General features: G+C 44.5%; 1 protein-coding gene across 2 annotated transcripts in view; it reads right to left on the reverse strand.

The window, feature by feature from the left end:
- ZC3H3 (zinc finger CCCH-type containing 3) overlaps positions 1–26,664 on the reverse strand; it is a 509,781-nt gene that overhangs the window by 19,670 nt on the left and 463,447 nt on the right. The window contains exons 10-12 of one of the 2 annotated variants that reach the window (XM_027859891.1): positions 11,971–12,155; positions 7,416–7,669; positions 1,793–1,926 (exon numbers count right to left, since the gene is read on the reverse strand). In XM_027859891.1, coding sequence (XP_027715692.1) covers positions 1,793–1,926; positions 7,416–7,669; positions 11,971–12,155 — 573 coding nt within the window. The remainder of the gene's footprint in view (positions 1–1,792; positions 1,927–7,415; positions 7,670–11,970; positions 12,156–26,664) is intronic. The other variant, XM_027859892.1, reaches the window with a different exon arrangement.

Genomic DNA, 26,664 nt, shown 5'->3' on the forward strand with positions numbered 1-26,664 from the left:
TCTATCTATCTATCTATCTATCTATCTATCTATCTATCTATCTATCTATCTATCTATCTATCTACCTATCTAGTAGAGAGATGAATACCCAGTAGTTACTGTCACCTAGGAATAGAAAATAGCAGTGAGTAGGAGAGTGCTCTAGAGAAACGCTTATGTGAGAGCTCTGTGAATTGTCTGATAGGAGGAAATCCTTTTCACCCTTTTCAGATAAATCACCATTTATCTGACATGACATGACAGATGACATGTTCCACATTCACACCTTTTCACTTTTTCTCTGTTCCAACATGGACCTCACAGAATTTCTGCGTTGAAAGGCACCAGAGAGGTCATCTAACTGAATTCACATCTGAACAAGAATCCCCACAATGACACAGCCACCACCTCGAGGAGACAAGTACATAGCACAGTATCCCACGTAACAGGAGCTCAGTTCCTGTTTATTGGATTCCTCATATTGGTCCTTTCCGCTCTGATAAGGAGCTCCAATCAGAATGGGAAGGGTCCTTCGGAATCATCAAATATAATTTCTTCATTTTACAGACGGAACTGAGGCCCACAGAAGAGACAAGATTTGCCTAAGGTCACAACGAGAGTCAGTGACAGTGACGACTAGGACTTATCTCTTGCCATTCTAAATTCCAGGCTTTTTTCAGCATACAGTTGCCTCACTGGAAAAATCAGCCCTTTTATGAAGCCATGACCATATGAAGCCATAGGGGTCCAGGCAGAAGACAAAAGGGGTGGATTTTGCTTCCTTGGTCCACATCCCAGAACACTCCATGGTCACTATGATGTTGATTTAAGTCATCTGAAGAGTTGGAAGGTCACTGGGGGCAGAAATAGTGACCACACCTAAGTTTCCAAGATATCTATTCCATCACAGGGCAGGCAGGTTGGCTCTAAGGTAGAGCAGGACATGGGGATGTTGTCCATTATATTGGTGGAAGGCGTCAGGGTATATGTTCTCCAGCAACCTCGCCTTGCTGGTTGCAATAAGGACAGAGGCAATTTTGAAGAATCCCATAAATTCACCTACTTTGGGTAAAAGGGAAGGGTAGTTCTGCCCTGTCTTTTTGTTTTTTAAATTTAAAAAAAATTAAATTTTTAAAGCTTAAAAAAATTAAAAAAAAAATTTAAGCCTCCATTAAGTGTGTGGACAGAGTATGACCAAAGTCTTTATGATGCAACTTTGTGACTTTCTCTTCCATATTCTGGAACCCTCGTCCAAGTACCTCAGCCCCTATTCAACATCTAGCTCATGGAACTAACCCTGAGATTCCTGGGTCTTGGACCCAAGCCTAGAGTAACAGATACTTTCTGTCCACGATATGGAGGATGGTACAGTCAAAGCGCACAGCTGGACATTGAAACTAGAGGAGTAGAGAAGGGAGGATAGGGGCTGCATGCTCCTGAGGAGACCTATCAGGGTCTCTTTTGCGTTCTTCTATACCCTTCTCTAATATTTTACCTCTTTTTTTCTTACTCTCTTATGACTGAGGAGGGACTGAAAGGGTCAGGGCACAAGGAAAAAGGTGACTTTATGGTAATCTCACAGTGGGGATGAGAGTGGAAAAGGACAAAGGACAAGATGATCCCTGAACTAAGGGTTCCTGCCTGGTAGGAGTCACTGATCACTGTTGAGAGCTATGCTTCCAACTCTCTATTATCCAAGGAGAGAGAAGCTGCAGATAATCCAAACCAGCACATGACCTATCCCAAAGTCATTCCCATGGGATTCTGGGGTGCAACCCAGGACAACATTTTTTTTTAAAAGCAGCAGATTTACCCTCCTAATACTGCGTGGCTCAGGCAGGGGTTCCATTGAGTCTGCGTCCCCCACGCCCATGGGGGCTGGGTGGCGAGAGCGCGCGGAACGGAGGCGGGGAGGCAACTTGGGCTCAAATGTTCGCCACGTGTAACCTGCGAAGCAGATAACTGAGAGTCAACGGCTTCCTTGGCCAGCCGGCTCCCATTCTATTCTGCTGGGGCACTCACCGCACCCCTTCCGGCTCTCTATGCCTCATTCTGCCCCACCCACAGTGACAAAGATCCTTGTGACATAATCTCACCTACAGGATGACTCACTGCAAAGATGTCCCTTCAACCGCCATGAAGTCCTTCCAGCTGGTCCAAAAGGCTCCCCCCAAATACTTTCTGACCTGCTTGTCCACCTACTGCCCTGGAACCCATCTCTGGGAGAGAAGCTCTTCCTTCTTTCTGAGGTGATGGGGCTAAACAGATTTTCCCTGTTAGCAGGAGAACTAGGCCATACCGAATCCCAAGGCACAGAGTGGTTGGTGATGGTTAAATTTCAGGCACCCTGAAGAAAGTGTTTTGGGACAGTCCTCATTATTATACACATTTCCCAGGAACACTACCACCTTCTTGTGTTTTCTCTGGTACTGGACAATGGATTATTGGATTTCTTTTAAGAAGAATCCCCGTCTCACACCCATTTTCTCTCCTAAAAAGAAAGTACCCTGGGAGCCAATTGATCAAGACTTGACTATCTCCTCTTGGCTTCTTATTGAGGATGAGGGCACCTGAAGAGGGCTATGAGGGGGATCAAGTAACAGGAGAAAAAGAGAAGTCCTTATCCTCTAGCTAGACCTCTGGACCCTTGTGGAAACTCCCTAGGGTAACAGATAGATGAGAGACAGCAAGTAGTCCAATGGACAGAAGCCTGAGCTCTGTGGTCAGGTCCCTGTGGGACGCAGTTTCCCCATTTGCCAGATCTCTGTCCTTTCTTCTTCTTCTTTTTTTTTTTTTGGCTAGGCAATGGGATTAAGTGACTTGCCCAGGGTCACACAGCTAGTAAGTGTTATGCATCTGAGGCTGGATTTGAACTCAGGTCCTCCTGAATCCAGAGCCGGTGCTCTATCCACGGTGCCACCCAGCTGCCCCCGCTTTCTTCTCTTTTTAAGATGACAGCTCAAGGTCCTCCATGGTGGTACAGGTCACAGGGGTTCACACAATTTTAGAGCTGAAATGGATTTCACAGACCATCTAGTTTCACTCCTTCAGTTGACAGAGGAAGAAACTGCTATCAGCCCAGAAAGGGGAACTTGTCTACAATCCTATAGTTTGTAAGCAGCAGAGTTAAGATTTGAACCCAAGCACTGAGTCTAAATTGAGTGCTTTTTTCTCTGTACTCCACTGCCAAGGTTGTGATTACAGCAGTTCCTTCCCTCTCTCTCTGAAGGGAAAGAGGGGACAACCAGAAGGCAGGGTGTCGCCAGATCCACACCCCAACCTCCTTCACCACTCATGCCGGCTTGCAGAGTGAGAGGGAGGAGAAAAAAGGAGGCGAGGGAGGAAGAGAGAGAATAAGACCACAGGATTTAGCACTGGATGAAACCTTAGAGATCATCTGGCTGAACTTCCTCATCTTATAGATGAGAAAACTGAGGCCCAAAGAGGTGACAGGATGTGCCCAAGGTCAGACAGGCAGCAAGCAGCAGAGCCAGGATTTTAACCCAAGCCTGCTGGCTTCAAATTCTGTGTTCTTTCTATTGTACCACATTGCCAAGGCTTTCATTACAGCAGTTCCCTTCTTTCCTCCTGGGAAAGGATCCTTGGGGAAGAGACTCCCCCCACATCCACACAAAGAATATCTGTCCCTCCCTACATACAAACAAGAGTTTGAACACCCAGAAGGGAGGAAAGGGATCCCTGAGGCCAGGGTTGGGCACCTTTCAGGATAAGTCTTGGGGGCTCTAGCCTCATCCAGATGGAGGCAGCTCATGTAGTGGCCCTCGGGTCCCATGAACAGACAGCACTGCCTCCTCAGCAGGCCAAAAAGTGTCCTACGATCACAGGATTTATAGTTGGAAGAAGCTTTAGAGATAATCAAGTCTAACTGCTTCATTTTACACTGTGGGAAACCGAGGCCCAGAAAGTGAAAGTAATGTGACCACAGTCACAAGTGAATACTTGGCAGGTCTCTGGGCCAGGGACATGGGAAGGAGGAGAGGGATTTGGTGGTTGTGAAGTGGAGGACAAGAAAATAGGTGGCAGAGCCTCCAAAAGTTTGCCCTCCAGAAGCAGAGGCTGTAAACAAACTAGAGGCAGCCGCCCCTCTGCCTGAATTTGCCAAAGCGAGTGTTTGAGCGTGCTCAGCGGAGCTGTTAAAAAAGGCTGTAGCGAGCATCTTCCATTAACGTTACGACCGTGAAATATGACAATAAAATGATAGCCGTATGGTCGCAAATTTGCAGCCCGCCGAGTTGCTCGGGGTTTATCGTCACTCAAACGTGCAGAGAGCTGTAAAATGTTTACAGAAAGGGTCGTTTGTGGCCATAAAATCCTCCTTTCTCTCCTAAACAAGGCTGAGTGGAGCCATTTACCAAGCCCCAAATGTTCATCGGGGGAGAGGGAAACATCTGTTCTCTCCAGGAGTTTTCAGTGATCTTCTCGAACAAATTAACTAAAATGGGTGCTTTCTAATTAAATTAGCCCTCGCCTGGAATGGCTGGCGTTGGTGCGGCTGGGTACGATTAGCGCATGGAGCACATGGGCGGCTTAATGGGAAGGTGAAATATGGAAACGCTTGGTACCTGCTGTGCACGGCCCACCCATGCCCTGGGCTCCCTGGTCTGGGGACTCACGCAAGGAGGGACACACAGAGAACGCCTGAGGTCTTCCACTCTCATTCTAGTTCCCATTCATTCCTGATGGGAAAGTCTTGCTCTCCTCCCAGCCCCACTGCTTCTAATCAGCCATACCAATCCAGACCTCTCAGCTGCCATATGAGCAGATAACCATTCCTTCCTCAGCTCTACTATTTGAGTGAATGAATACACATGAGTACATCCCCACCTCATGTGCACACACATGAATACAGGCATACCCATGATTAGCTTACACAATACCTGCACAGACACACCCGCATACATGTTCAGATCCAATGTCCACTCTCTGCTGTGTTCTTGCCCCCCAGGATTGAAAGAGTCTCTTTTATCCTTCATGTTAAAGGAAGGTCCCTTCATTCCTTCAAGGCCCTAATCAGGTGCCACATCTTCCATGAAGCCTGCCCTTTATCTCCTGGGTGAAAATGAACTCTCCCTCCTCAAGTTTTTCATGGCACTTTGCCTGGATCCCCTTTGCCCCTACCTTGTATTATACTTACTTGCATACATGTCATATCCTTCCTATTAGACTGTAAACTCCTGCAGGGCAGTGGCTGTGTCATTCTTCATCTTTCATAGGATCATAGGATTTAGGACTGGATAGGACCTTAGAAGTCATCTAGTCCAACATCCTCATTTTACAGATGAGGAAACTGAGGCCCAGAGAGGTTAAGTGACTAAACTTAACCTGAGGTCACACAGGCAGTAAGCAGCAGCGCTGGGACTCAAACCCAGGTCCTCTGACTCCAAATTCACCTTCCACTACATCATGCTGCCTCTTTTTGTGTACTGCCCTGGCCATAAGGCAATACACAGATCACATAGCAGGCACTCAATATGTGCTGAACATAACAGAATTAATTCCCCAAGTGAGAAGTCCAGATAGGACATAAGGCTGGGAATCACAGGCCATCCAGGCAAAGCTCTGGCCTAACCTCTCGCGTGGGCCCTGGCCAAGGAGGCCAAGCAGCATCTGAGTCAAAAAGAGGTGGGCCACTGGGGCCCCTCAGACATGGGCTAGAGCCTCTGGAGTTCTTACAGGGGACGGGTGTCCAGAGCCCGCTCCTTGGGAAGACTTGGATGTTCTTCCAGTACCATCAGCAGGGCCATCCCTAGGGACATAAGTCCTGTTTCCTAGCTATATTCCCCTCCAGAGGGCTTTGTCTGAACCCGGTCCTGAAGTCTATGGGTATCACCACAAAGTTTCCTTCCCCTCCTCCTATTTAACCAGTCCCAGTCGACCTTTGACCTTCACATCTATCCAAATCCAAATACAAGAAACAAGGCCTTGCTTTCAGGGAGTCCCCAGTCTAAGGGGAGACACAGCCCCTGCCCTCATGGAGCCCCCATCTAGAAGTTTCTTTTTCTCTTGGGCCCCCACAACCCTTTGTGCCTCTTCCTTTTCATATCCTGCTTTGTACTATTGTTTTTCAGTCATTCAGTCATGCTCGACTCTTCACAACTCTGAAGACCATAGCACACCAATACTGCCCATGGGGTTTTCTTGGCAAAAATCCTGGAGCAATTTACCATTTCTTTCTCCAGTGGGTTAAGACAAATAGAGGTTTAGTGACTTGCCCAGGGTCACACAGCTAGTAACTGTCTGAGGCTGGATTTGAACTCAGGTCTTCCTGATTCCAGGCCCAGTGCTCTATCCACTGAGTGACCTTAGCTCCCTGCTGCTTTGTACTATAGTTTATATTTAAATGTCTTTTCCCACTACTATAGCTACTTGAGGGCAGGGAATTTAATTTAATTTAATTTTTGCTTCTCTTTCAGAGTTTGGCCCAAGGCCTGGCACATAGCAAGTATTACTAAGTGTCTGTTGAATATCTGAATAAATGATCAAGAGGGCTTACTAATAGTCATGTATCTCTCTTTACTCCTGTCCCCAACAGATCTACCCTGGGAAGAGATTACTTATCTAATAACCTAGTTCCTCCTAGGAGTCTCCTCCTGCATTTTCCAACCTTCCCACCTGTTCCCCATTTTCCACACAAGGGTCCTGAGAGAAAGTCCGCTTAACTGAATGAAAAAGTGGGTGCTCTCCTACTTCTTATTCTGAGGAGAGGAAGCTGAAGACCCCATGGATCACAGGGTGCTAATCTCCTTCCTTTTGGAAGGACCCACCATAGGACAGGGTCTCTCTTCCTCCACCTTCCAGGTCCCTAAGAATAGGACTAAAACACTTGGAATACAGGAAGTACTTTATATTGGGCAGGTAGGTCATGCAAGGTCTGAGAGGGGAGATGTGGCCCCTAACTGTGCTTGGTCTGAGGGGTAGAAACAGACTTTCCCTGCCCTTGCTCTGAGGAGACGATAAACTATTTTAGGGGAGTTCCTAACCAGAAGCATTCTCCTTCCTTCGAATCTCTGTGATAACTCCCATTCTATGAGTCTCATCATAGCCTGCCTTATGCGATAATTATATCAGTTATTTTTCCCAGTACTAGACTATAAGCTCCATGAGGGCAGGGCCATGACTTATGTAAACTTTGTATCTTGATAAACATTAGGCACAGTATTCAATGCAGAGCAGGTGCTTATTAAATGTTGTTGTTGTTGAAATCTCAGCACTATAACCCAGTCCTACCACCCACCACATCCCTGCTTGTGGGGAGAAAGCAGGGGAATATTCCCCAGTCTTCAGTTAGGCAAACTCTTTCTTAAGGACTTATGAGGAATATAGAAGTTGAGGATAAAGTCAGAAATGGGTGGTGGGGGAGGGAGGGAATTCATGGTGGGGTTCCACACAACTACCCTGGGTACCCCCAGTCCTACCCGTCTCCTCTTTGGCTGGGCTCTTCCTACGTGTTCGGGAAGCCGAGTGGCCCCGAGGACTAGATGAAGACTGCAAAGAGATGTAGGAGGGCAGCTTGGAGAGGTTCCTGGAACCTGATGCCTCCATGTTCCCTTCTGGTGGCTCCTCTGTATCTGATGATGCTGAGGAAGATGCTGATGATGATGATGACAGGAAAGAAGAGGAGGAGGAGCTGGAGGCATTTGTGTCTTGTGACTTCGGAGATATGTACTTCCTATGGGAGAAAACAGTACAGTGAGAATGAGGGTAGGCCTGGAAAATAGGGGAACCGTCTGTCCACACTGCCATGTGGGTTCAAAGAGCCCCTTCCCCAACTCTATACCACTTCTAACAACCTATTGTTTGCTAAACCCTTCTTTTCCTGCCTTTCAAATGGCTTTGGAAAATCCAATCCTTTTTCTTTCAGAAAGACAAGACCGAGAACTTGGCAGGACCCTTAATCCAACCCCTCATTTTATACATAAGACTCAGAGAAGACCAAGGTCACAAAAATGGGAAGTGACAGAGCCAGGAGCTGAATTCAGGTCTTCGGGCCCCAAATGCTTCACTAGTTTCACTTTCTCTCGATCTTGTGATTTGTTGTTGGTCGCTTGTGTCTGACTCTTTGTGATCCCGTTTTGCGTTTTCTTGGCAAAGTTTGGTGAAGTGACCTGCCCAGGGTCACACAACTAGAAAGTGTCTGGGAGGAGGAGTCTTCCTGACTCCAGGTCCAGCACTCCAGCCACTGTGCCACCTAGCTGTCTCTCACTCCCCATCTCCAAATTATGCCCTTCACCCTAACCTGGATGAGGTTCACTACTCTGAGCTCCAACCCTAAACATGTCAAGGCTGGGATGCTGATGTCCTCTCCAGGATGAAGCCAAAGTGTGGCACAGTATGACTTCCTTAATCGAGGTTTTTCTCAACTCACGAACAGAAAGAATTTTCACGAAGACTATAGTCTTTGTGATCTGCTGTGGCTGAAAAACTCACTCCCCCAGTGGCCGACCTAGTGCTGAACCTTTCTATGCCTGGATGGCAGCCACACAGCACATCATTAAGCCCATTCTGCAAACCTTTGTGGATTATAAGGTCCTGCCAGAGCTTTTGCTTTCGATGGCGCAGCCTCGGAAGCCAGGCTCCTGCATCTTTTGGAGGAAGTAGAGTGAAGTGGAGGTGCTCCATATATAGGTAGTAAGTAAACTGACTGAAGAAAATGGCAACTGAGCTACAGTATGAAGGAGAGAGATATGAGGAGAAGACTCTGTAGGCTGCTGGAGTAGTGTGGACATTAGTTCGGAGATGAGAAAGTTCAATGCATCTTTGGGAAATGAAAAGTAGTTCATTTTGGCTGGGGACAAAATAAGATAGGTTCAAGGTAACAATGGGACTTAAAGTTGGAAAGGTACTGTAGGGTAGTACCAGAGCCTGAGGACACGAAATGACAGACTAATGAAGCTGGATTTTATCTTGCAGGTTTTTTTTTTTAAAGGAGCACTACTACTAGCAGCATCAGCAGCACCACTAGCAGCAGCAGCAGCACCACCACCAGCAGCAGCACTACCACCACTCCCACTGCCACTATTCCCACTCCCACTACCAGTACTGTCTTCATATGTATATTCCATACTATAGTTTCCAAAATGCTATCACGTCTATTTTCACACCAGCCTCAGGAAGGGGGCAGGGCAGGGATTGTTGCCACGTTATAGAGAAGAGAAAACATATTTAGAGGAAGGAAATGTGCCTGGATCATGGTATGTAGTAGGAAGGGGAATGTTTACAGTCATGACTTCAGGGTACAAGGATGTGAAACGCACTTTGCCATTCCTTACCACAGCTTGGTTCGGATAGAGTGAACCTGCACAAGTTTAGTAGGGAGGGGGATTGGTTCCAAAATCTAGTACTTTGCAATTTCCGAGTCAGGCCTATTACCACAGGCCCAGGAAAAGCAGTAGTAAACAGCAGGGACAGAGGCAGTGAGGGCTCAAGAGTGAGTGCCAGTGTCCTTGTGACTGGGCATTCATCAGCAATGTCTCTTGGAGGAGCAGTGTATAATGTAATGAATGAAAGCAGCCTTGGATTTGAATCCTGGCTCTGCTGCTGAATTATGTGACCTCAGGCAAGTGCCTTCTGGGTTACAGCTTCCTCTTCCATGAAATGGGAACAATCATACTTGCCCTCTGCTCCCCTGGTAGAAGTGGTATCTGAAATATCATCTATATATGAGGCAGTGTGGAAGAGTGGACACATGACTGATCGTGGAGTGTACAGCTCAAGTCTGAGTTCCAGTTCAAGGTCACTCTACCTCTCTGAACCTCAGGCTTCTCATCCAAAAAATAAGGATAGTGCTTACACTACTATAGCTCCTACAGCTGACGTGAGGCAAGCATACTGTAGTTCTTAATGAGTATTATTGCTATTATTATTTTTTTGATATAGGCTATACATGTACAGTCATATTAAACATATTTCCATATAAGGTATGTTTTGAAAGAAAAATCAGAACAAAAGGGAAATCCATTAGAAAGAAAGAAAGGGAGAAAGAGAATAGTATGCTTCAATCTACATTCAGTATTGCTATTATTTCTTCTGGCTAGAGTCAGTACTGCTCTCTGAGGAAGGAGAAGGTGAAGGGAAGAGGAGAAGGGGCTTGTAGGAGGAGGTCTATCTCCATCATGTTGACTGACCTCCAGCTGGAAGGGATCTTATAGGCCAACATTTTACAGATGAGGAAACTCATCTGTAAGGCCCAGAGAGGCAAAGTGACTTGCCCAAGTCAATATGGGCAGTAAGTGGCAGAGTCAAATTTGAATCCAAGTCTTTTGACTCCAAATCCAGCCCTCTTTCCACTGCTTCCAGGCTTTCCAATTCCTTCATCTGTAAATGGGGGCTCAAAGGACTGGTCTCTTGGGGTAGGGAATGGTAAGGAAGGCAGTCCCAGGGACAAAGTGGGGAAGGGCAGCTAGGGGAAGAAACCAGGAAAGTTGCACTGGACTGCTTGAAGTACCTGCCCATCCACCTCCCCCAAGGCATTCTTCCTTTGGTCACCAGAAGGCTTTGGGCTTCACTCCCTCTGAAGAAGCCTAAAGATCAGTCCAAGGCAAGGCCCTCAGCTGGGTTGCTCTCTATTGTATCCAAGGCTCAGGCACCTCTACAGATTCAGACAGGGTTTGGGGATGGGATGTGGACCAGGGTTGTTCCTGTCACAGTCTAACCATGGGAAGAAAGGCCAGGGAGTGCCTCCAAAGGTCAGAGAATCAGAGGATCTATATTAGTAAAGGAACTCAGAAATAATTTAGTCTAATATGTTAATTATACAAATGGAGAAACTGAGGCCCAAAGAGGGGAAAAGTTTACCTAGTGTGTTACCCTACATATGTCAGATATTTCTAATTTGTTTATCAATTTTGCTGATATTCCCCTCTTCTTCCTCTCTTTCTTCTCCATTTTTCTCATTTCTTTCTTTTTTTAATTCTTTGTTATAGGGGATGGCTCTCTGGCAAAAGGAAAAGGGATACAGGGGGAAATTTAGGTGACACAAAAATAAAAATATATTTTAAAATTTTATCCAGGTTCATAAGCTAGTAATTATAATAACAGTAGTAATAATAATATCAATTAGAATTTGTATAATGCTTTATTTGCAAAGCACTATACACACTACCTCATTTGATCTAACAAACCTAATAAATGGCAGAGTTGAAATTTAAATCTGGGTTTTCTTGGTAAAGATACAGGAGAAGTTTGTCATTTCCTTCTCCAGTGCATTAAAGCAAATAGAAGTTAAGTGACTTGCTCAGGGTCTGAGACCAGATTTGAACTCAGGTCTTCTTGACTCCAGGCCCAGAGCGCTATCCACTGTGCCACCTGACACAATAAAAGTACAATGCAACATAGACAGTGCTCATTTGTGATTTTCTAGGTCAATCTGCAGGCTTCAGGGATCCATTTCTATTCGAGTTTGACCACTGCTCTAGTCTACCCCTAGCCTAGGAAATCCTCTGGGTAGCCATAGGATGAATAAGGTTATAATTCTCTGTTGGCAATCTTCACCAACACGATACTAAGCCCTGCCAGGAAGTTCTTCCAGGTGTCCAACCCAGAGTATGTGATTCTGCCAATGACTTACTAAGGGATTCTAGGCAAATTCTTTCTCCACTTCTCAAGGCCTTAGATCTCTCATCTGTAAAACGAGGGAACTGTACCAGATAATAACAACTCAATTTCTGAAGTGACTTTAAAATTTACTAATTTTTTTTAAAAACAAAAGTCCTGTAAGCAGGCAGTGTAAGGATATTCTCTTGACTTTACAGCTGATACTGTGTCTCAGAGGAAATATCTTCCCTAGGGTTTTGTTACAAAAAAGTGACAGATCCATGACGGCCTTAAAGGCTCCTGGTTTTCAGTATTTAGGTCTATGATCCACACTCTCCCTGGGAGACCTGGGCCACGGAGCTAGAGTAGGGGGAGTGGGCTGGAACTGAGTCCCTGCTTTCCTTGGTTTGAGCACCCCTCCCACAGCCCCTTCCTTACCTGGGGCCAGCACTTCGCAATCTCCTCCACTTGGTGGGGGAGTTGTGGGTCTCAGGGGGCTGTGGAGGAGCAGTCCGCCTGTTGAGGCGCTTCCTGGGCCGGTGGAGCAGCTGGCACTGTAGGCCTCTGGGGCAGCTCCCCTTCCGGGAGAAGTCTGGGCACAGGAGCATATGCTTTTTCTTGCACTGTGTGAGAGAGGAAAAGGGGTGAGGTAAGACAATGTCAAGGAAGCAGGAAGAAGTGGTCAGAGCTAGCGTCCGCGTGTCTGAAGTCCTCACGGACATGGGCTTACTAGCTCTTGACCCTACTCATTCCTTCCATTTGCCAATTCCAAGCATAGTACTCAGCATTCAAATACCTCCTCTTGGAGAAGTTGATTCTGATCTCCCTGGTATATAAGACTTTCTTCCTCAGACCCTACAAAATTCTTTTTGGTACTTAATGAATTTTTCACACAATATTTAATATTTTTATAGTTTATCTGTGTATCTTAACCCCCTAACAGACTGTGAGCTCCACATGGGCAGGGACCATGTGTTATCTAAACTTTGTACACACTAGGTAGGTCCCAGTAAATGTTTGTGGAATTAACAAATCCTCTTGCTATTCTGTGGGCTCCACAAGGGCAGGGACTATGTCTTACTTTGCATAGCCCTCTTTGCTTAGCACAGGTCTCTATCCATAGCAGTCACTTGTTACAGGTTTGTAGAAGGAAGGAATCCCTCTACTAGATAATGTGCTATCTAGGGCAAGGAGTCTTATCTAAAAAAGTCTTATCTAAGCTTTGTTTCTATCCCTTTGTCTGGTATAGGGCTCTAAAACCTCAATAAGTATCTGTTGAATGAATGAGTTTCTAAAATCCTCCATTCTTGAGGAACACTAGAGCATTATGTCCCAAGGCTACACTGCACTGCAGAGAAGATAGCAGGAGAGTGAACTTACTGTGGCCTACAGTGGCCAGCTTTCTGGAAGAGGTGGGGAAAGATGCATAGGATTTAGCAGGAGAAGTAGCTATTTCCGTAAGATGCCCTAATATATGTCCAAGGCTTCTCCTATCCTTTCCATCTCCCACCAGACTATGACAGGTTCTAGTCTGTAGCCCTCTTTGTTAAGATAGGCCCCAAGGAAGCTTAGCAAAGCTAGGCATGAGGAAACTGAGGGCCACAGAGGTAAAGGGACCTGTTCAAGGTCACACAGGTGGTCAGGGACAGAGAGAGGTGCTAAAAGAGGCAGAATTGTTCAAATTCATGTCTTCTGACTGCAAAGTCAATGCTCAACCAACCACAATGCCTCTATTGGAATCTGAACCCTTATCTCCCTGCTGGTGGGTCTGCGTGCCTCAAGACTTTCTTTACTCGAATCCATTCTCCATTCAGCCACCAAAGTGTTTTTCCTAAAATGCAGGTCAGATCTGTCACCCTCCTACTCAATTATCTCCAGTGGCTCCCTATCACTTCCAGGATCAACTACAAAATGCTCTGTATGGCATTCAAAGCCCTTTAGAATCTAGTCCCCTCCTACCTTTCCAAGTCTCCTTCACCTTACTCCCCACTTTGATCCAGTGATCCCGGCCTCCTGGCTGCCCCACGAACAAGACACTCCCTCTCTCAGCTCCAGGCATTTCACTAGTTGCACCCATGCCTGGAATGCTCTCCTGCCTTACCTCCCCCTACTGGTGTCCCTGGCTTCCTTTAAGGCCCAACTAAGATCCCATCTTCTACAGGAAGCTGTTCCTAACCCCTCTTCCCTTCCCTCTGTTAATTATTTCTTACTTATCTTATATATAACTTGCTTGTACTATTTTTTTGCTTGTTGTCCCCCCCCATTAGATTGTGAGCTCCTTGAGGGCAAGGACTGTCTCTTGCCTCTTTTTTATCTCCAATGTTTAGCACAATGCTTGACACATAGTAGGCACTTAATACATGTTTACTGACTGACTTATACCAAACCCATTTCATGTATGTGTGTGTATATATATATATATATATATATAAATGATACAAACACACACGTATAAATATACATATTATACCATATGAATAACTGAAAATGAAGTGTATTAGGCGTCAAGGGTCCTCCTAGGGTCAGGCCTGGGTACTATCTGCCTCTTGCAGGGCCCATCTTCCCCATGCTCTCCAGCAGAAGCTAGTGTTAATGATGCTGGTAGAGGAAAGATAAAGGACACAGCAGTGCTAGGGGTGAGAATTGGGCAGGGAAAGGAAGCTAAGGGAAAGAGAACTGTGCTTTCTGGCTCAGTGGGCAGAGCTGTCCTTGGCACTCCCATCTGTGTCTGGGGATTCCCAGCTCTGGGGGACTGAAAGGGATGGCACTGGCTGGGCCTGGGGGCTGCCCTGGCCCACACTGTGTCAATCATCAGGCTCTGAAAGGGAAGCTTTCCCAGTTCACTTGTTCACTCCCTCCCTCCCTTCGGCCAGCACAGAACATAGCCAGTTATGAGCTGCTAATCCCTCCCATCAGCCCTGGGGATAACTTCACTTTCTCCTGACCCTACTGCTCTTTCCTCACAAGTTTTAATGCCTGGTGAAGAGGTGGGAGGAGGTCCCTTGGTCACTGCCCCTTCTTTGGGCCTCAGATTATTCATCTGCAAAATGAGGAGGTTAGAATGGATGTTTTTAAAGATCCCTTCCAGTTCTCAATCTTATCTTATGACCTCTGCAGGACTTAGTTTTCTTATCTGTAAAGTAAGAACTGGACTTGATGTTTTTTTTAGGGTCCTTTCTAGCTCTAAATCCCAGGATTCCAGGGTAGAGTCTGAGAAAACTTTCATGGTGATATTCCACTAGGTTTTGATTTAATCTGCTCTCCCAGTTGTCCTGGAGGGCCTAGTGACAATAGTCTGGGTCTCTGGCCACTTGGGAATGCCCATACTTGCAGGAAGGAAGGGAAAAGTGTTGGTTTTGGCTCCCAGCTTTCTCATTTCAGTCAGCAGGGAGGCCCAACAGGAGGGGATGCGGGCGGGGGACAGGTCGGCTGAGGCCTGGGGCAATGCTGGATTGAGCCAAGGCCTGGCTCACCCGAAACCATCCACCTGTCATAGGGTAGCTAATTATACCCAGGCTGGGCCCCATGCCAACTGGCAGGTGGCTCCCAAAAAAGGAGGAGAAACCATGTCAGCCCAGAGGCCTTAGGCAAAGAAGAAAACAGACCTGGTCTAGTGCTGACCCAACCCCCTACCCAGGCTACTCTGGTCCCCTCCAGGGTGTGCCCTGCTAGGTCTCAGGGAGCTATTTGTACAGCTTGCACAGAGAGGGACCCGTGCATAAAACAAGCACAACAGTGCTTCTATAGTCCATGGAATGAAAGGGTGGCATCTTTGGTGAACTTTGGGGACAGAGTGCTGGAGCTCAATTAGATTACAGAAGTTACAAATGGATGACTCTTAGAGGTCATTTAGTCCAATCCCTCCGAGACCCAGAGAGAACTGATTTGTCCAAGTTGTGAAGAATCATAAGGCACAGGGTTGGGATTGGAATCCCAGCCTTTTCCTGCTATGCCACAGTGCTAAAAAGAACACCTTCTTTTTGGGTGAAAGGCCAATCCTATCTTTTTATTTTTACCCCCAACACTATCTGTTGTAAGCCTGCACATGGTAACCTTGCATAATGTCAGTGAATGGCAGCACTCTCCATAGCCTCTCCTCATCTCTGTTTGATGAAGTTTTCCTTTTGCTTTGGAACTTCTCTTCTTTGAAGCCTTTCCTGATCTCACCAGCTGAAGTTATTTTTTCTTCAACAAATTTCTTGTGACCCTTCATCAAGATCTTTCTTTAGCCCCTTCCTGGTCCCCTCTGTACTCCCACCTCTGTGTACTTGCTTTATTGCCCCTGTTAGACTATAACAGCTCTTTGGTGACAGGGGAGGTATTGCCTTGTCCTCTTTATCTCTGGAGTCTATTATTATAGTCCCCTGCACATAAATACTCGGTATTTAATGAACATCAGTTGAATCAAACTGAACTGAACTGCATGGTGTACTGGAAAGAACACTGGCTAGGAATAAGACCTCAGCTGGAATTCTATTTTTGCTATTTAGAGCTCAGGTAAGTCACTGCCTCTCTATGGGCCTCAGTTTCCTCATCTGTGAAATGAGAATGAACTAGAAGGACACTCTAAGGCATTTGTGACTCTTAAAGTTTATGATTCCATGGACTGAACTGATAAGATCTCAAATCAGGCACCAAGCTATAATGAAAACAGTAGAAGAAAGGGGAGGGAAGGTGATTAGGAATTAGGCACAGCTAACTAGAGAATGCAGGGTATAAGAGGCACGAGCAAGCTGGAGACTTTGCGCGACATGGGCATCAGAAGATTTAGAAATTAGTGAGAAGAGAAAGCCCTGAGTCAAAGGCAAGGTTCTCTGGATCTGGTCCAAGCAGAAGCTATACTTCTGGGAACTTGCAATGGTTAGGAAGGCCAACAGCCCAGGCCAAGTTCTTTCACGCGTTCATGCTTCATCAGCCTTCAGACTCCACACCACCATTTCTGGGAAGGCCTCCCTATTTCCTTTCCCAGTGACTGGTCCCTTCCATGTACTTCTAAAGACTTCAGTGTGTGTACTGCACAGTCAGGCCAATAGATGTTGTTCTCTTAATTGTTGTCCATGTTTATATCTAGTCTGTCAGATCAGATTAGGAGCTCCTCCTGTTTTTCACCTAGCATTTACTTCTACTAGGTCTGTCTAGGTACACAGTACACAACTATGGGTAAATTGATACTAAGTCTTGTGTGGGGAGGGGCAATGAGGATTGGGGAATGTGGGGGCCTTACTTTTACTGAGGACAAAACAAAAAAGAGTCTTGGAAATGCCAAGGAAAAAGATTTAGTGTCTGTGAGGGACTTAGGGATGGGGTATAGCCAGGCTGGCTCATGGACCTTCGCTCCTACCTCTGTAACTGACCTTGGGGTTAGGGATATCTTCAATAGAACTTAAGAAAATGACCAAGGAACCATTTTGTCCTATTCAGCCCAGTTTACCAGCTCTCCAGGTTCTGATGTCCAAATCTGCTGGCTCTGGTACTCTGGCTATGTTGCCACCCCAACATTAACCTAGAAATCCTCTCCCAGAATACCATCTGTCCTTCTTCCAGTGTCACAGCCATGCCACAGAGGCAAGAGAACAGCTTTTATCCTCTGTGAAGTTAAGGAACATTGGGTTCCTGGAGGTCACAGGCGACAGTACCACCTATTCCTCAGGGCCCTTGCATTCTTCCCTGAGGTGGCAGCTCAGAAAATACTTCTCTTCTGACATTCCCAGGGTTAGCTAACACTTTGATGGATGGGATTTTACAGTTTTGCCAAATCTTTGTCCCTCCATTACAATAATTCTCATACTCCTAGGGTTCACACTCAGTTTAGATGACAAGTGTATGGGGTTTTACAAAGTTTTTGTCCTTCCATTACAATTACATTCCCCTTTCTAAAGTGCTTTAAGGTTTACAAAGCACTCTCCACACAACAGCCCTATGGGGTATGCAGTGGAAGTACTATTCTACAATTCAATTCTACAAACATCTCTTGAGTACTTCCTATGTGGAGAACAATGTTGGGTGCTGGTAAATCACTTAACTTCTTCACTTAACTTCTTTGAGACTCAGTTTAGGAAACTGAGGCTCAGAGACGGAAAATTTCCTATCTAGGACAGCACAGCTAGTATTTGTTATAGCCAGGATTTGAACCATTCTGCCATTCTACGCTGCGTCTCTTGAATATCATAACAGCTCTGTGAAGAAGGTAGGAGAAGAGTTATTATCCCCATCTGATTAATGGAAAAACTGAGGGCCAAGTGTGGAGTCTAAGATTCCTAGTTGGGCACAGAATCAGTGTTTCATAAGGGTCAGGTGAGGTCAAGAACTAGGATAAAGGAAAAACTGGTATCTACCTTAGTGTTACTCTCTTTCCAATCCAGCAAAATCCAGCCCATGGTCAGCTGTGACCCTTTCTCTTTCTGATTTGAGCAGTTTAACGAGACATGGAGAATAGTGAATTTCTCATACCTCTAATACCAACAGTTCCTATTTCTTTAAGGTGTTAAGTTTAACACCAGGCTTTCTCCACAAAAACCCTGTAGTGTAAGTATTATTATTATAATTCCTCTTTTAGATAGGAGAAAACTGAGGCTTTGAGAAGTTAAGTGACTTGCCTAGGAGCCCAGAGTTACAAGACAAAAACATTTATTAAGTGTTTGCTGTGTACAGAGCCTTCCATTAGGGGATAGGGAAGACATAAAGTTTAGATAAGGTCCCTGCTCTCAAAGAGCTCACAATCTAGCAGGGAGATAAGTTAAGCAACAATAAAGCTACTCTGTGCTGGAGCCAGAATTGTGAAGTGTAGCACTCTTTCCACCATAGCACACTGAACCTAAGTAACGTCAGGTCTAGCATCTTTGCCTTCTGCATTGCCTATGTTCAAGCCCAAGCTCATGCTCTTGTTCCTAAAATGTGCCCTGCCCCTTCTGTTGTTCATTTATACTGATGGTATGTACCATCATTCCCCCAGTCACACAATCTTTGAAAGCTTGACGTTTCAAGCCTTCCTCTAACCCTTCAGACCAATGACACTGAGAGTCCTATTGATTCAACTTCAGAAAGCCTTCTGCATCTATTCCCCCCTTGCCATGCTCACTGCCACCCCCTTGTTTCAGCCCCTCATCACCTCTGGCCTGCAGGACTGCAACAGTCTGACCAGTCTCTATGTCTCTGTTATCTCCCACTTCAATCACTGCAACGCCATTGTGTTCATCTTTCTTCTCTGCTCCAAAGCTTTCAGTGCTCTGTTATACGCTAAATAAAGTACAAATTCCTCAGTCTGGCTTGCAATGATCTCTACAAACTCGACTTCTCATTGCCATGGCACCCTAGTGGGTCCAACCTCTCACATCCTCAAGGGTAGGTGCTGTGTTTCCTCCCTCAAATGACAGGCTCCAGAAAGGCAGGGACCTTTTTTCTGCCCCAGGAATTCCTGAGGACAAGGCTGTCTCATCCTCTCTCCCTCTTCATAGCACTCAGTACTCACTAGGGAGGAATACCTGACTCACTGCTGCCTCTCCTCCTTAGGGAACACGGTCAAGGAAGGGGCATAAGAAGAGCCACATACAGTCCTAGGGTCAACCTCAATTCTGCCACAAGGGCCACAAGTGGGCAGTGTTTTCTTTATGAAAGACCAGCATTCCACTTTTGAACTCGAAGGGCTCCTCTCCTAGCATCTCCCAGATTGAATTCCTGTCAGAGGCCTTTTCTATCCCATCAAGCCCTGCCACAACCCCTCTAAATGTGAGGGCCTAGAGGAAGACGATGCATCTCTTCTCAATCAGTACTACCCCGAGACAGGTGGCTGAAGATCACAGGATCACAGTGTTTAGAGTAGACCCAGCTGAAACTCAGCAGACATTCTGGAGCCCAAGGCCCAGTGTAGTCAGAGGCGCTTAACGCATGTAAACCCGGCCAGTATGGATTTTATTTTATTATTTTTTTTTAAAGAAAGAATTCACTTACTAATCAGTTTGTTGACTGAGGATATCTGCTTCACATTATAGAAGAAACAAATTAAGCAGCTAATATAGCGCCCGGAAAACATCTGTTATACAAAGCCAAAATTAAAGAGAAACAAAATTAAGCTCCCTTTGTGGCTGGTTTTCATACAGCTGCACCGGACTATAAAAGAGCTATCAAAGGAAGTGCCATCCCCATCCATCAGTGAAGTGTGCATGGTGGAGCTCGCCAGACCCAGCCCACCAATGGGAACTGCTTTTGGAGAAGAAAATCCAGAAACTCACAGAAGTTACAGCTCAAACTCAACTCCCAAACTGGTGAGAGTGCTCGAGGCTGCACCAATGAGCCAATCACAATGGCAAGGCTACTCAAGGATAGCTGCTCTGTTACTGAAAGAGCGGGCAGGCAGATGCTTACCCAGCAAGCTTTGGGACAGAAACCTATGTGAGCACAATGGGTTCTTAGCTGGTTCCAGGAAAATGGGACATCAGGTGAAATGATGTAAACAGGGCAGTTAGAACAACAAAATTACAAAACTATGTTACACATATGAGAAATGCACAATTGAGTGTAGAACATTATTTCATTTGTGACTTTGTGGTGGAGTTTAGCTTGAATGCATTAAGAACAACAATAATAGGAGATTTCCATTTCTATGGTGCTTTAAGGTTTACAAAGTGCTTTCCTTAACAACTACCATAGGGTATTATTCCCATTTAATAAGGAAGGAGACTAAAGTTTAGAGATGTTATACAACCCGTCCAAAGTCACACAGCCAGCAAGTGTTAGACAGTTAGAGTAAGCATTCAAACCCAGGTTTCCCAAATCCCACACTCTTTCTGCTGTGAAATGACTTTGTTAGGGGATGAACATATTGGGTGCTGTGCCAGTCAGTGTGTGTGGGCAAGAAAAAATGGGACATACCCAGGCCCATTCTCAGTTTTCATTTTGATGACTAATAAATTAGGTGCTAATAATAATCTAATAAATAAGTAACAAATTCTCCTAATTCCACCTCTGCCCTACACCAGGAATAGTGGTATTTTTTAGAACATTCCTACCTCAGACCTTACAGTTTGCAACATAAGAAATATTTTAAACATACAATAGTAGAATTTCCACCCAAAGAGGCAAAATGTGCCTCTGTGTAATGTCCTTCACAGCTTTTAGTTTTATCTTAGGGAGCCACAAATAGGACTGTGCTTTTCCAGATGTTAGCCCTTCCGATATTTGAATACTATGATCATATCTTACTTCTCTCCCCCCCCCCCCCCCCCCCAGTTTCTTCTCCAGGCTAAACGTTTCTAGTTACTTCAAACAATCCTTAAAGATATGATTTTTAAAATTTTAAATCCTATTACCTAAGTCCTGGTCACTTCTTTTCAATGCTCCATTCTGTCACTGGGATTAACACTTTGCTCACTCTGCACACTAAGTATCTATTAAAGCAGCCTATGATTACCTTAGCTTTTTTCAGTAGTCACAATATTGAGTCAGATTGAGTTTGCAGTTCAGTTAAACTCCAAAATTTTTTTCACACGTATCATGATATAGAACCTCCTATACCACATACCATAATAAATTCTAAATAGCTAAGTAATCTACATATATCACATCATAAAAATTATGAGATGACATCTATGTTATGGATGTTATATCTTCTACAACTATGGCTGGGGGAAGAATTAATTGACTACACAAGAGATGGAGCAGATTATAAAAGACTAAACAGAAAATTTTGATTAAACAAAATTTAAAAGTTTATGCACGAACAAAATCAATGTACCTAGAATAAGAAGAAAACATATAAACTGAGGAATAAAAATTCTTTTGCCTCAAACATTTCTGACAAAAGTCTGAAATCCAAAATCTATAGGGAACTGACACAAATCTAGCGAGACATACTCCAATAGGTAAGTGGTCAAAAGATACAAACAGTATTAAAAGTGTTCAAAAGAACTATGCTTTACCCATGTCACGCCTCACCATTCTGAACTCACGCAGTTGATTCCTTTATCGATGTCACTGATAAAAATGTGGAACGGCACATACCTGTAGACTGAGTTTGGTGAACATCACCACAAACTCCTTCATGTTGACACAGATCATATTTTTTGAGTATTGTTATTCAAACTTTGATGAATAAGTATCCAGCCCATATTTTTCAGTGCTCTTCTACAATGATGCGATGGTAGCTAAATGCTTTGCTATTATCAAGATGTATTCTATTTACATCATTCCCCTAATTCACCTATAGAGGAGATAATTCCTAGGGTCTCTTTCGATTCTGAAATTCTGTAATTATGTGAGATGAAACTGGCTTGGTATATTTCAGTCTTAGATCAGCTGGTTATTAGTGATCACTACATTCTTTTCTAGATATTTGCAAACTGTACGTTTAACAAATGTCATAGGATTTTGCTAGGGGTAACACTGAAAGAGTTTAACCTCAGGCTGTTCTGTATAATCTGGCTCTATCCCTTCTTCCCTTCAGAGGGTGTGGGTTTGGTCAAAAAATTCATTTTGTGGCTGGCCTGAGCAAAACTACTTCAGGAAGGTAAATTTGCTTTTTATCATTGTATCTGCTCTGCAGAGCATCAAGGGTCTATCGGTTCTTTGGGTTTCATCTACTGGTGGTTTTACAACCAGCACCACATCCCCACGTCTTTAGTTCAGTGCAGATCATTGAGAGCTAAGGGGATACAACTTGAGTCCCTGCCTTCAGTAGAATAGGATGTCCCACAAGTGTGAGTGTCATGACTCAAAAAGATGTCACAGGGGCAGCTAGGTGGCACAGTGGATAGAGCACCAGCCCTGGAGTCAGGAGGACTTGAGTTCAAATTCGGTCTCAGACACTTGACACTTACTAGCTGTGAGACCTTGGGCAAGTCACTTAACCCCACTGCCTCACCAAAAAAAACAAAACAAAACAAAACAAAAAAATGTCATAAAGCAATACAACTGTTCCTGGCTGGGACCCTGAGCTGATTTGCCATTGCTGCGGATCCAGAAGTTATCAAATTCCTATCATTTACCTTGGGTGCTGTGTCCTAGAAGTTTGTTGCTTATTACCCCTCATGGCAAAAGTACCCCTTAGGGATTTTTAGGGGACACCTGAACTCTTTTATATCCTGTTATCCTCACTGCCACCAGACATCCAGATCAAGGATCTTCACAGCCCACCACCTGCCCCAAGGCTCATGAGAAAGACTGAGGGTTGCATGGTTTCAGCAATAGGATGGTGTGATGCAGTGAACCCTGGACGTGGGGTCAGAAGACTTGGGCTCTAGCTCCACCTTGGGTAAGTCACTCAACTTCTGAACTATTTATGTACAGGGTACTTGTAAAGAAAGCTCTCTGTAAACCATAACGTATTATAGAAATGGGACCAATTATTAAAATGAAAGTTAAAAGCTCAGAAATCATACAATATCAAGCTAAATCATAGTGCTAAAGAAATTATCTGTCCAGTGATGAATGGTTCTCATGCTTCATAAGTTAGTCAATAAATATTTGTTAAGCACCTATTGTCTACCAGGCACTGTGCTAAGTGCTTGGGATACAAAGAGAGGCAAAAGATAGTCTCTGTCCTTGAGGTGCTCACAATCTGATTGGGAGGACAACATGCAAACAACTATTTTTCCAAAAATCTATATACAGGATGAGTAAGAAATAATAAACAGAGGGAAAGCACCAGAATTGAGAGAATTGGAAAAGTTTCATGTAGAAGTTGGGATTTAAATTGGGACTTAAAGGAATCCAGGGAAGCTAGGAGTCAGAGATGAGGAGAGAGATCATTCCGTATAGCTAGACAGAGTGCTGGGCCTGGAGTCAGGAAGACCTGAAGGTCTCAGACACATACTAGTTGTGTAACTCTGGGCAAGTCACTTAACCTGTTTGCCTGTTTCCTCATCTGTAAAATGGGGATAATAATGGCACCTACCTCCCAGCATTGTTGTTAAGGATCAAAGAGATAAGATAAAGCACTTAGCACAGTGCTTGGCACATAGGAAATGATGTATAAACGTTAGCTGTTATCACCTATTATTACGCTAAGGTGGTGGCAGTTTCAGAGGAGAGAAAGGGGAACATTTAAGATATGTTATGAAGGTAAAATCAAGAGGCCTTGGCCACAGATTAGATATGGGGGTGAGGGTGAGATATAGTGTCTTCACTATATCATGGAGGATGACAGCCAGATTGTGAGCCTGGGAGACTAGGAAGCTGGCCCTTGACAGTAACAGGGAAGTTTGGAAGAGGAGAGAGTTTTGGGGAAAAGATAATGAGTTCAGTTTTAGATATGTTGAGTCTATGGGACTCAAATTTGAGATGTCTAATGGGCAGTTGGAGATGTGAAATTAGGGTCAGGAATAGATAAATAGATTTGAGAATAATCAGTATAGAGATGATAACTGAATCCACGAGAGATCACAAATTGATTCTAGCCTACCTAGTTTTCTTGGGTCATCTTAGGTGGCCTGATCTGATGCCTCAAGGTATGAGGCATGTTCTAATTCCTAATGTCCTAGTGAGTGGCTGCTTCCTCGTGGCCCCCTTATTTTCTGTTACCAGTGTTCTGTAGAACTTCAAGGTTCTACTGGTTCTTTGGTTTCGTCTATTGGTGGTTGATAATTAGCATCCCAACCTCATACCCGATATTTCGGTGGGCCTGATGCTCTGCTCCCTTGCGTCAGCAAGGACATTTGAGACTGCTACATTTATGACCATATAATCCAACCTTCATAGATCAATTACCTTTGTCACCAATTGAACCCTCAGAGTCCATGGGCATTCATTATTCCCTGGAAGCATAAGGAAAGCAAAGGTTTTGATAGGTCTTGCCTATCAAGAGCCAAAAGAAAAAGAAGAGACCCTTTATTTCCTGCCTGAAATATCACCACCCTTAATACCCTTTCTCTTTTAGGAACTGAGCTTGCTAATCAATCCCCTGACCTTGGGTTTTCCTTGGATCAGGCTAGGGGTTCTGTGCAAACAAATGTGGATAGCCAGCCCTGTGGGTATTGTAAGATATGAACATAGCAAGCACAGAAATTCCTGCATATTAGTAATTGTCTTTGCTGAGGAAGTGAAAGATGCCCCTCAACTCTTAGTACTTTTCACCTCTGTCTGGCCCAGCTCAGTACTGAATTACAACCTCCAGCTAACCTCTTCATAATCCCTTAGGATACACATACGGGTAACCTGCATTTTGAAGGCCTATGACAAATCCTAGGTGCCTGGCTCTGTTCCCCACTGCGTTTCCAGAAAGGACCTCAGGTAGTAGGTGAGGGAAGAAAGAGGAAGGGGAAATTAGGGCAGGTTACTTCTAATGAAGGCTTAATGAATACGTGACAGTGCCTAAGGCAGGAGACACAAAGCTACAATAATGCCTTGGTGTTGGGCATTAGACTCAAAAAGATACCTCACCCCAAAGTAGGGGTTCCTGAGGGCCAACTACGATGGTTGTTTCTCAGTCTTTTTTTCTCATCTGTACTGGTCTGTCCATCACTGCCCAAGGGGATTTTTGTAATAGCTTCCTAATCAATCTGCCTGTTTCCAGTTTTACCCCTTCTACTCATCCTATAACACAATGCCACATTCTGAAATTCCAGCTCTGGGAAGGCAGTATAGCATAATGGAAAGAGCACTGTCTTTGTACTCAGGAAACCTAGGTCAAAATTTGAGCTCTAGAAGTACAACCACGGATAAGAGGCAGAGACTGTTTTCTCCTCTTAAATAGGAATAATAATCTTACTGTCTACGTAATGAGGATATCATGAGGTAAGGGCATTGTAAACCTTAAAATCCTAAAGAAATGGAAATTATTATTATCATGCCCCTCTTCTGCTAAAAGACCTTTCCATGGCTTCCCACTGCTTATATAATTTCATATAAATTACATAATTTATATAAATTCAATAAAAGTCCACACTGCCTACTCTAATTCTTTCATTTTTACTGAGGAAAACTAAGGTTCACAAAGGAATGGAGGAGACTATTAGTATATCTTGGGGAAAAGAAACTCTGGGAGTCATGGCTCAACATCATTCTGTTCATAAATTTCCAGTCATGTTCTCAAGTGTGCATGTGGAGGGGTCCAGCAGGGGGATATTTGGTCATGGTTAATTAATGGGGATGGCCCACAATACAATTTGCAGAGTGAGGAAAGGAGGGATGTAGGGAAAGAGAAGAGGTGAGAAGAGTAAAGCTGAGAACTGTGGAGGGGAATTAAGATTTATTTAGATCCAAAGGCAATGGATGAGAGTTACAGCAAAACAGATGTTGGTCCACCAGGAGAAACTTTCTAACATGAGAGCTGTCTAAAAGCATAATGGGGAGGATCTGGAGAGCGATGAGTGGTCAAGTGGAGGCCGGATGAACAGCCGTCAGGGATGTTAAAGAGGGCATTCTCTAGAAGTTTAAGAGAAACAAGGTAAGAGAAGGTAAGGAGGATTTAAGTGTAGTACATTTACAAGAAACTGACATGTAGGCCATCAAATGTTCCTGGAAATTTAGATGGTTTATCTGATGGTGGGAAAAGAATCGTAAAAACATAAATACATATATGTAAATTTATTTTTGTAATAAAAATCCTGTGAGGATCATAGGACCTAGAACTGGAAGCTTAGACATACTTTATTTCAATTCTCTCATTTTACAGAAAAGAAAAGAAATCAGAACCATAACTTGGAAAAGGTTCCTGAGTAGGCAGCAAAACAAGAATCTGAAACCAGGTCCTCTTGACTCCAAAACTAGTGTTGTCTCTGTCATATCATGCTGACTTTCAAAGGAAGTGAGCAAAGTTTTTTTTTTTTTTTTTTGATGAGGCAATTGGGGTTAAGTGACTTGCCCAGGATCACACAGCTAGTACGTGTCAAGTGTCTGAGGTCACATTTGAACTCAGGTCCTCCTGACTCCAATGCTGGAGCTTTATCTGCTGCACCACTTAGCTGCCCCGTGAGCAAAGTTTTGAAGGAAGGAACTTTGGGTTATGCTCTCAGAACTCGCAGGCTGCACCACTCTGTTCAGAATGTGAGTACACAGGGTTGTTAGAGCATTGTGAGAAAGCAGAAATGTCCCACACAAACAGCAGGTTTTAAGAATAAAAATGTAAGGATCCAAGTGTGTAGTGCTTTAGACCAAAGGTGTTAAATTCATAACCCACAACAATCCCTAGTGCAGCTTCAA

The sequence above is a fragment of the Vombatus ursinus genome, unplaced genomic scaffold (genome assembly GCF_900497805.2).
Source record: "Vombatus ursinus unplaced genomic scaffold, bare-nosed wombat genome assembly UNPS02014173.1, whole genome shotgun sequence".
Lineage (NCBI taxonomy): Eukaryota > Metazoa > Chordata > Mammalia > Diprotodontia > Vombatidae > Vombatus > Vombatus ursinus.